This window comes from Cyprinodon tularosa, unplaced genomic scaffold (assembly GCF_016077235.1).
Source record: "Cyprinodon tularosa strain WSP-4 unplaced genomic scaffold, ASM1607723v1 ctg95, whole genome shotgun sequence".
Taxonomy (NCBI): domain Eukaryota; kingdom Metazoa; phylum Chordata; class Actinopteri; order Cyprinodontiformes; family Cyprinodontidae; genus Cyprinodon; species Cyprinodon tularosa.
In genome coordinates, this window is record NW_024039729.1 from 599,600 (window position 1) to 610,800 (window position 11,201).

The following is an 11,201-nucleotide window of genomic DNA, read 5'->3' on the forward strand; positions in this document are numbered from 1 at the left end:
CACATCTTTGAGATCTCCCTAATCTTTGGCTTCCTAAAATAAGTTTAAGTTGGAACTCTGGCAAGGCTAGTGCTAAATGTAAACAGTATTTAGAGTCAAAATAAACATCTTGATAACAGGAAAAGACAACTTTAATTCTAAATCTACTAGGAGTGTGAATAATTTTGGAATGCATGGATTAATCTATCAAGTGAGTCAGTGTTTACCTAAAATGTACTGGCTAACTATACTTTTTACCTACTTACCTTCTTATTTACATGTATCAAATACACCAGCAAAAAGTGGCACATAATTGTTTAAATAAGATTAACATGATTCATTTTTTTCTTAAATATTTGCAAACAACATTTGAAAAGTGTGATCTTCATTTGCATTTAGTCTCTTTTAATCTAATACCACCAAATGAAATCTGTTTTAATCAACATCTTTAGACTTCTTATGCATGTTGAACCCATCTGTTATTTGCCGTCAAATACAGATGAAGAAAATCAGTTTCAAATGTAAAACATTTCAAATGTAAAACATAAGGAAACTTAACTTTCAACAGTCATCCCAAACTATAGAACAATTAAGATGAAATAATTAATGTGTGTGTTAGAATGACCTCAAAATTTAAACCTGAATTCAACTGAGAATATGGAGTAAGACTTGAAAAAGGACATTTAATAAAACAAAGTCATTCCAGTTTGATGGAGCTTTAGCTGCTGAACAGCAAAATAGGTGTAAATACGTGTTTCTGGCCATTCAAAGTTGGTAACCCAAAACACCTGCAGCTGTAGCTATAGCAAAGGCTATTTGTAGGTAGCATTATCAAAGCTGCTCTTTTATAGATTTTTATTTGTGGAAAAAAATATTGATCCCTTGCTTTGAAGTTTATAAATATCTGCTATTTTATCAAATCAAATCTCAATAAATCACATGTTACATCTTATTATCTTTAACATTACAAACACTAAATTTAAGGATATGGGATCACGTGTTCCTCACAGTCATGTATTAGCAGTTCAATATTTCTGTAAAAAACAAATTATGCCACCAGCTTCAAAACAAAGATTTTTATGAAAGTCTTTGTTGCTGACTGTCTAGTTTAAAATAAAAGAAATACAGATTTCTTCTTGAACTTTAAACATTTTTGTTGTAGCTTCTTCATTAGAAATTTAATTTGGTGTTGTGCAGTCAAACTGAAGACATAGATATCTGTTTGCTACTGGATATATCGTGGAAAGGTTATTTTTTTAAACACAGCTGCAGTTACAACAGCTCTTAAGGCACAGACACTGCATTCTATTACATGTACCACTTCTACCCAGATACCTATTTTTTGTCCTGAAAGATGCAAACTATTCTGAAGCAGATTAAAGGAGACCATATGGTTATTTCAATTTTTCTGATAGCAAATTCTTAAATAAATGTGATGGTTTACCTGCTCTTACAAATTAAAAGTAGACTTAAGGATCCAAAATATTCAGCGGTACTGTATTGTTCTTGCAGTTTATTCTATAAAAACAAACAATCTGGAAACAGTTTGTGATGTGGAAGATTCACCTATTTTTATTCACCTATGATTCACCATCGTTATCTATATCAAACATCTGCGCCTTCCAGGCAAAAATGTTCACTTGCTTGTTGCTGGGCAGCTAAATGTCAACAAGTGACACACGAAAAGGAAGTCAAATGTAAAAGTCCCTGTGATGCTTCTGGGTCAGAGACATTTAAGGTGTTCAAGTTTGTCACCATTCAGAGGAATTGATTTATTAACATTAATAAACAATGTAAAAAAATAAAAAAAATGTCTAGACCAGGTTTCCCACAGTTTTCACATTAAAATCTGGACATGTTTTTATCAAAACCTATTTCTGACTTAGCAGACTATCTAAAAACACTTTGTACTGCTGCTAAATGCAAACTGATGACCCATCTGTGCGCCAACTACAGATAAAACCTTCCTCCATCAGATCACAAACTATTTAAAAGTATGTTGGAAAGGCACCTTATTTAAGGTTCAGATCCTTAGTCTGCCTTAGCTTCTACATTTCACTGTGCATCAGATACCACCAGGTAATAATTATTGCAGTCATTTACTGTTTTAAAGCCCCAAACGTGCACTTTAAGATGTTAAACCAACCCAGTCTTTCTATTTGGGGTTTCATAGTTGTGTTTCTGTGGTGTTTGTGTCATTATTCTAATCAAGGCTTTAATTTGTTCCAGGTCTGAAGATTTAAACATTGCAAGTATTGGTCAAGCATGCCATTTGCCTTGCACAGTGATTCACAAAAAGTTTTTTATGTTTTTCAGTGGTGCTACTATTAATATTATAAAACATTTTGGGGTTGACCTTCTTAATACTTGAGCATGTTTAGAGCAATGGTCACATCTACTGTTTTATGAGGACTAATAGGAAAGCAAAATTTTATTATTCATAACAATTTATTTACATTCATTCAAATTTATCTTAATTTATCTAACACCAGTTTTTAACAAGAGCCCCAGACACATTAAAAAACGTTCCACATAGAATCTAATCCATCCCAAAGTTTATTCAAATGAATCTACTTGTTCTATATTCTAAGATAATCCAATTAAACATTTCATGTATGCACACATTGCCTTACATGAAAATGTATAGTTTCATTCCAACATCAGACAAAAATCACAACTGCAGTGTCTTTTATTGGAATGTTATTTGATGGGTTGGTACCAGTAAAAAAAAGGGCATTTCTGTTAATCCTTTACTCTGATAACCCATGGGAAAATCCAGTGCAGCAATTTCCTCAAATGATTCAGAGGTTTGTAAGAGAATATTAGTGAGTAAACTGCTTCATGATGAGCAAGAGACACAGCAGACAGGTAATATATAAGTTTAAATCAGGCTGGGTTATATACTTAGCAATATCCCAACCTTTAGCACTTTACAAAAAATCATTTAACATGTTTTCTAAAAACAGGAATCCAATCCAATTTTATTTGTTAAGCACTTAAAACAACCTTAGCTGACCAAAGTTCTGTACAGAAAGATGAATAAATAAAACACAAAACTGTACAGATTTAAAAAAAAAAAATCAGTAAAAAAAAGTTAAAAATAACATCCACACAATCAAATCAATAAAATTGGGTAAAAGATAAAAGGAATAAAAAATAAGTTAAAGCCCATTGTCTTGCTAAAAGAGAATAATTAAACTACAAAGATATGACTTTCCACTCAAAATGAAAAACCGCACAAGGAAAGTCTTTATCAGCAAATAACAAAATGTAAAAGAACCGTTAGCAGTTGCCAAACCAAGAGGTTTAATGCAATGTTTGAGATCAAGGCACATTCATCTGCCAAAAATCCTGTTGAGTATATGTGGCAATAATTGAAAAAGCAATTCAGAACCCTTCAATCCAATTTGGGGTTGAGTTTAAGCTTTTTACCATAGAAATGGAGCAAACATTTAATTTACCATACATGTAAATCTAGAAGAAATATAAAACTCAAAAGACTTCCAGTTAACTCATTTGGCATGAATACAAAATGCACATCACACTTTACTTAGACTTGAACTTTTGATAAACTTTATTGTCATTCTGTACACACAGGGTGTATACAAAACTAAATTTCATACAGCTCTCAAGAAATTTCAATTTATTAAAGTGCATTTGTTATTAAATCTAAACATGGTGATCAAATGTAAATATAAGACTGAGATATGATTTATAGTTTTCCAACATTCAGCTTTTTTTCCTCATTTTATTCAACATTCAGTCTAATGGCAGTGGGGAGGAAGCTGTGCTGGAATCTGCTGGAACCTGCATCGGATGCTTCGAAGTCGAAGCCTCTTCCCAGAGGGCAGCAGGGACAACAGTCCATGTTGGGGGTGTTTTCAGCATTTTATCATAAAAATAATTTAAAACTATAGATCTCCTTTCTTCCGGCTAAAAATTTACTTCATTTGGTGTTAGTCTACTACATAAAATACAATAAATATATTAATATATGTGGTTCAAGTGGGACAAAAAAGGTAAAATCCATCTGGTATAATCACTTTATACAAAGTCATCACACAGAGGCCAATAAAAAAATAAGATGTACTTCACTTTCTTCTTGTCTTTGTTCATATTACTCTAAGACTCTCTCTAGGACTATTTGGTTAAATCTTCCAGCTTCAAAAGTCAAAGAAGAGATTCTTGTTGTTATTTCAACAATCAAAGTTCTTTAGTTACTCGTCAAATTAGCACTAACATAAAAAGGGATTTTATCAGCATCTTTCATTTGGAAATAGGTTCTAAGTGACTTTTCCTATTTAAGTTGCAAAGTAGCAATTGCGTAAACTTAAACATATCCCTCTTATTTTAAATTGGTGTGCTGAGGATTTTCTCAATATATTTAGCTCCAACTCATAATTTGTCCAATAGCCTCTCAAATCTTTAAATAATTTAATATCGTAACAGAGAAAAAAAAAATACACAATTAAAACACAAAATCACAGACCCCAGTTAATTTCTAATTACAAAGGTACTACATACCGCTGTAGTTTTATCATCGCGAGGTTTCGTCTGCTGCTGAGCAGTCATCCGGAAGATCTCGTGAGACCTTTCAGTTGTGGACTGCACGGCTAAGGTAAGAGAGGATACAGCCTGCTCTAACATGGCATGTTACACCTAGATTTAGACAGCTGAGTGAATTATAACGGGGAACGGTTCCTTTGTGCAGCGGCCTCGCTGTCTCAGAGCGCAGCGGTTGTAGCGGGATGTCCTCTGAGGTGATGCGCGGTGGGGAGGGATAGATGACTGGATGAATGGGGTGGATCAACACGGTTCAAACGATAGCAACCTTCGCATTCAGTTGTGTCTAATATTAAAGTATCTCCTAATTGATAATTCCGTATAACTTAGCTACAGCTAAACTGGGACTCGTATGGGGAAATGTAATTTATCTGAGGTGCAGATTAACGAATATAACGTTACCTAACCTAACGTAGCATTCCAAGCTAACCTGAGACACCGGTGCTGCTTAGGGGGGCATCCTCAGGCCCCGTTTCCCCTTTATACCTGCACGCAGCGATCCCTTTTCAGCACCATGGACAGAGATGCAAAAAAAAAAAAAAACTGTTTATCTTTTTGTTAAGTTGGCAAACCGAGTCAAAACAAAATGCAATTGAATAAAACAGCTACTTTCTCCATTCCTCAGAAAATACAATTCCAAAATCCCATCTTATAGCTGATATTATCATGTTCCCAATGTCAGTCCTAACAGCACATGCGTTTAATATTTCTCAATTAAACACGACTTTCTAATGCTGCATTTCTAATGTTATTTGCATATTGAAGTGTAAACTGATGCGTAGTTGCTGAAGTGCCCTTCTGTTGCTTAGTATAGCTAATTTCTATATATACTGGATTTCAAAGATATCCTCAGAATATGGATGATCATGGAAAATAATTTAGTATGAGAAAATTTAATTATTTCCTGACTATGCTCCAAGCATTTAATCGCCTAAACAAATGTACAATATTCTGAAATAGAAAGTCAAATGGTCATAAAATAAGAATAAATGTTTTCCATTAATCCATGTATTTCCACCGCCCATCCATAGATTAATACATCTGCCATAAAGTAATTATTAAATGTTATGCTGTCACTTTTTGTTACTCCTTCACCAGGCTAAATTACTTAATGGTATTGACATTTGAGTCTCACTATGTTTGGAAAATTGACCTGAAGACTATAGCAAAAAAACTGCAGTTTTCAACGTTGATACCCATCATAATCTCCAGTGCAAAAGCATAGATTTTTTTATTGTCATGAAAGATAAATTGCCTTTTCCACAACCTGTAATGTAGCTGAAACTGAGCCCCTGTGAAAGAAAAGAAAAACTTGGTTTCAGCCTTTACCCAGTCCCCCTAAAATAACTGTCTTTTACCTTTAGACTACAATGGAATAGCATCAGTTTGAAAAAAACTTGGATTATAGGAGTCCGGTTTTGCTGTCTTGACTTATTGCTTTCTGTTTCAACAGTATTTGGTGACATAGTTGTTGGCTCGTGTTTTAAATGCATCCAAGCCAGGCCTGGTAATGTAGGACATGCTGCATGTGCTCTGAGGGGTTGGCGTGGTTGCAAGCTAACATTTGAAGGAGAATGAAAAGCTGTGAAAGGAGTCTGAACAGATTGTGCCTTTGCCTCGAGTCATAGCACAGACATGCATCTCTGTCACCTTCTGTGAGGCTGACTGTGGCTCTGTAACAGCCCTGCACCTGTCTTGCGCTGTGCCTTCACATCAGTTTTCGGCACAGGCATGATTAGTGCTGTGGTTTACTTTTATTTTGTCAGTGAGTTTAATTTTTCGGTGCAGTCTCTAGCAGTAGGGATTTCCCAATCTTAAATTGATATCTGAAATCGATCAGATATTAGCCAAAGAATAAAAATTGGGATAAATTGACCCTCATCTACAAAAGCAAGCTGATAGAAACAGTCCATTTCTAAAGTTTATTTAACCCACTGGATAATAACGAATGGGTCTTTTGTTTGCATACCTGTTGTTGCTAACTATTGTTCTCTCTTTGAATAATAATATTTAATAATGTCACCTTTTTTAATTTGACACTATGAGTACTACACGTCTATATTATTCATGCTGATATACCATATGAGCATTTGTATCAATCAAAATTAAAATCTGTATCATATAGGAAATGCAAAAGTTGTATTCATACTCTCTTATCTGCAGTTTGATGATAAAACAGATTCAGAATACACCAGATGTTGTATACTGACCAGAAAAAATATTTCATATATCTAAAATTAATCTAATACCTGGGTAAACAGTTGCATAGTGTTGCTTTAATCCTCAATGCTTTATTTCTATACTAGTCATTTGCTTTCTACAGCAACATCTAAAATAAAGCTTAAGTAAATAACAAGTCAGAGATCTAGTCTTGATTGGTTATACAGATTATGGCAAACTGGTCTTTAATTTTCACATATATCATGAACAGACTACAGAATATTCCATAGTAAAGACATTCAAATGTAGTGAACCTAATGTAGACCCCTGAGGTTCACCAAAACTGTTATTTACCATTAGAACAGAAAGCCCATTTATAGCATGGTAATTCTTTTTGGTGAATGAAAAGGCAGTTTTAATATTTGGTAGACAATTTTCATAAAATTTATTAACATACAAACTGATAGTTGCTGCTGACCATTTTGAAAAGGCCTCAAGAGGTGTTTTTTTAATGTTTGTTTTTGGTCTGTAGAAAATTCTGTCTCTCTAAAAGGTTTTTGTTTTCTTTTCAGTCCTCCTTGAATGTCAGTCTCCACAGGACGACAAAGAAACTGCCACCATCACCGTGACTGAAGTAACAGAACCTTTCCTGAAATCATGGGGAATATTTTTGGGAATTTGCTGAAGAGCCTCATAGGAAAGAAGGAGATGAGAATCTTGATGGTGGGGCTCGATGCGGCAGGGAAAACGACAATCCTTTACAAGCTGAAATTGGGGGAGATAGTCACCACCATTCCGACAATCGGTTTGTGCTGAGCGATTTGCATTCACTGCTTATTGGCGGTCTTCCTCTGTGTTCACGGTACATGTAGAATGACGTCCTCCTTTTTTTCTCAGGATTTAATGTTGAGACGGTGGAGTACAAGAACATCAGCTTCACTGTGTGGGACGTAGGTGGACAGGACAAGATCCGGCCCCTCTGGAGGCACTACTTCCAAAACACTCAGGGTGAGCAGAGCTAATTAGCAAGCTGTAACAAATGTCTGCTTATGTTTAGAAAATCTTGGACTCGGCACCTTATTTTTTTCTTTTACTGCTTCAGGTCTGATCTTTGTGGTGGACAGTAATGACAGAGAGCGTGTGAACGAGGCTCGAGAGGAGCTGATGAGGATGCTGGCTGAGGATGAGCTGAGAGACGCAGTGCTGCTTGTGTTTGCAAATAAACAGGCAAGGAATCTTATCTAATGATAACTTTTTTTATGATACTCTTAAAGTTCAAATAGAAAGCACATACTTATAGTTTCTCATTTGATAGTTTGTACAAAATAAAATCACAAGAGAAAACAGTTCCAGCATTTTGTTGTTTATAGCATAAAATAATTCAGAGACATCAGACGATGCTAAATTCCTCATTCAGTCACGTGACCCACTAAGGTGCTGTATGATGCCATGACATCAAATTAGTCAGGAAGTAGTCATTTTACATACCGATTCAATATGTATTCACCTTTGTGATGGAGTTTTAAACCTTTTAACAAGGACGAAAACGAAACAATCATTGTCTTATTGGTTTTATTAATACTCGCTGGTTTAATCACCACAGCTAAATGTTCTCTGATCTTATGCAGAGCTGGTGGAAGTTCATTATCTCTCAGAACCTTTTCTAGATAGATCTGTGCTTTAATTAGTTTAGACCAGAGTCTAACGTCTTGTTTTAAGAGGGGATCAGAGAATTCGAATTGGTTCTGTGGTGGCTTGGTTGAAATATGATCCCCCCTTAATTTACACGCTAACCTTTTTTCCCCCCATTTTCACAGGATTTACCTAACGCCATGAATGCAGCTGAGATCACAGACAAGCTGGGCTTACACTCCCTGCGTCACCGCAACTGGTACATCCAGGCCACATGCGCCACCAGTGGCGACGGCCTCTATGAGGGCCTCGACTGGCTGGCTAATCAACTAAAGAACAAAAAGTAAGAGCGGGCAAACCTGTAAAACACAGCCAGCAAGCCACCCCCCTGATCCAGTGTTTTCTTTCCTCTTGGGATGGAGGGGGAGGGGTTTGGTACGAGGGTTTTCGATTGGTAGGTGCAAAGCAAGACCCTGGTTTTTAGGAAGAAATGTTTTTGCTCGATGCTCTGGTTATTTAAAGATAAAAAGTTCATATCTGACCACATACACTAATTCACAATAATGGTAACAAGGCACGACAGACACTTACTTTTTCTCCGTCCACCTTTGTCTTCGGTTCAGTGTCCTCTGTGTTTTTCTGTAGTTGTTGTGTTCAGGTTTTGTTTTTTAAGCTGTAAGTCGTTTATGTAAACAGCAGTGGTCCTGTCAAAGATCCATATTTTACAAAAAAATAGCTTTTTGCAGGTTCCAATGTTTTTCTCTTCTTTGTTTAACAATACTGAACACATTTATAATCAGTGTTTCGATGTGGGAGCAGACAGCTGAAGGATTTTTCATCAAAAGAAGGATTTTTCATCTATCACCACAAAAATCTAATTAATTTATGCCCTGTATGTAGCTTGAGCCATACTCCCATCAAGTCACCCCAACGTCTCTGTCCGTGCTAATAAAGGCATCCCCACAGCATGATGCTGTCACCGCTGTCAATCATTTAGGGTGGCCCCCCTAAAAACGAAACAAACTTCATCTCACTGCCATAGTTTGGTAGTCCTATGATATCCTGTAGTTATGTTTGATTTCCTTAACACCTAGCCACTCCTGCTTCCAGACCAAAAAGTCAATGTTTGCTGTATCCCATACATATCTTGGGGCAAAGTGGAAATTGGGACTTTTTTCTAAAGATTTTTGGGGGCAGAGTTTAAAACAACAGTCCGGATCACATCATTTTTGCAGTTCAGGTGTGTGAGGATGCTGATCCATGTTTACATTACTAGTATTACTACTACTGAATAATACCGTCATAACTGGCTCTGATGGTTTCGTCTCCTTTGCTGTTTTTATGCAGCGTTGAAAACTTTCAGTCAATGTAAATGTGTATGCTGGGTGTGGAGGAATAAGAATAATAAGACGCATCTTTTCACTGCTACATTTCAGAAACCTCTCAAAATCCATGTTGTGTTTGCAGCAACACAAAGCTTAAACTGTCCTTTTTAGGAATTTAAAGCTGTGAAAGACTCTCTTAATTTCCTGACCTGCACACATCCTTTAATCAGCATCGCGTCTCCATTCGGTGATCTGCAGGCGAGGACACTGCTTGTAAATATTTTCTAACCTGCCCTTATTTTCTTTACTAAACTGAAATGAAGAAAACAGTGCTTTCTGCATCAGGTGGCAGCATTTGCTCATCTGCCTTAAAGTGAAACACAGGCATTTACATTTGATAACGCAAAGCTCCTCCTTGTACACCCTCTAATGCAGAGGTCACGGATTAGCAGTCCGACCCAATCTGATTTAAAACATTTATAAACTACCGCATGTTCTCCGACAGCAGTGTTTAATTTGACTTGAACCGCTTCTCCTGTTTGTACGGTAAAGCCCTCCAGAACATCCGGGCCCAGGCTACACGTGATTTAATTAGCCAATGACCTGTGTCAGTCAGGGCTACTGCTGCTAGCTGCTTTTAGACAAAGCAGGCAAACCTATGGAAAGCTGGGCGCTTGGAAAGAAGGAGAAGACAATGAGAAAAAGAGAAAGAAAGTGTGGACTGCTGTAAGAACTGCGGTGAACTGGTGAAAGAAAAAGACCATTTTGAGTATGTTTGGCTCAAACTTCTGCTGTGAAGCAGGATTCTCCACCATGAACATAATCAAAACTAAATATCAATCCAGGCTCAAAATAAGCTCGTTGATATGTGCTTGAGATTAGCTTTGTCACCATTCAAACCCAGGTTTAAAACCGTGCAGGTAAGCCTAAAACCCACTTCACTCAAGCCATAAAAAAGAAAGGGGAAAAAAATAACAAACGGTCAGTTCAGGTGTTTTATAAAATATGTGAATCTGGAAATGTCTGTATACCAAACTGAACAATTGTTGTTCTCTACTTCAAAAAAACACTTCAGGTTTTAAAATGGAAAATGTTTTTTTTTTTTTTGTATTTTTTATTTAAAAAGTCAATTTTTAACTTGGATGCATAAACACCTCATTTTATTTCAGTATTAAATTCTGTTTAAAGTAACAGATTATAATTAAAAATGTCTCCAGACCTTAACTGGTTGTTGATTTTCTTTATTCAGACCACGCTGATTTTTGGTTACCCCTGCTCTAATGGGTCTAAACCATCTCTCCAGCTCTCCAATAGCTTTGGATATTGGTGTTTTCCACTTTGATTCTGTCTTTGCAACTGCACTACTAAATGTGAATATTATGAAGGAGTCTTAAGCCGGCTGTTGTCATTAATGGTTTACAGTCCCAGTTATGTATTTGCAAAATTTATTTAACGGACAACAGAGTAAGATCAACATGTTGGTGTTGCAGTTTTTAAAAAACATCGTTGGCTCGCTTTCGATCTGAACAGCATCTTGCAAAA

At 36.2% G+C, this 11,201-nt stretch overlaps 1 protein-coding gene across 2 annotated transcripts; it reads left to right on the forward strand.

The window, feature by feature from the left end:
* Nucleotides 1-4,510: 4,510 nt before the first annotated feature.
* On the forward strand, nucleotides 4,511-10,623 carry arf3b (ADP-ribosylation factor 3b). Of its 2 annotated transcripts, none has more exons than XM_038275246.1 (5): nucleotides 4,511-4,597; nucleotides 7,275-7,507; nucleotides 7,600-7,710; nucleotides 7,805-7,929; nucleotides 8,520-10,623. In XM_038275246.1, exons 2-5 carry the CDS (start codon nucleotides 7,360-7,362, stop codon nucleotides 8,679-8,681), a joined length of 546 nt encoding a protein of 181 aa, XP_038131174.1. In that variant the 5' UTR covers nucleotides 4,511-4,597; nucleotides 7,275-7,359; the 3' UTR covers nucleotides 8,682-10,623. The 2 variants fall into 2 exon arrangements, with proteins under 2 accessions (XP_038131174.1, XP_038131175.1); XM_038275247.1 differs by lacking the exon at nucleotides 4,511-4,597 and adding an exon at nucleotides 4,717-4,739.
* The last annotated feature ends 578 nt before the right edge of the window (nucleotides 10,624-11,201 follow it).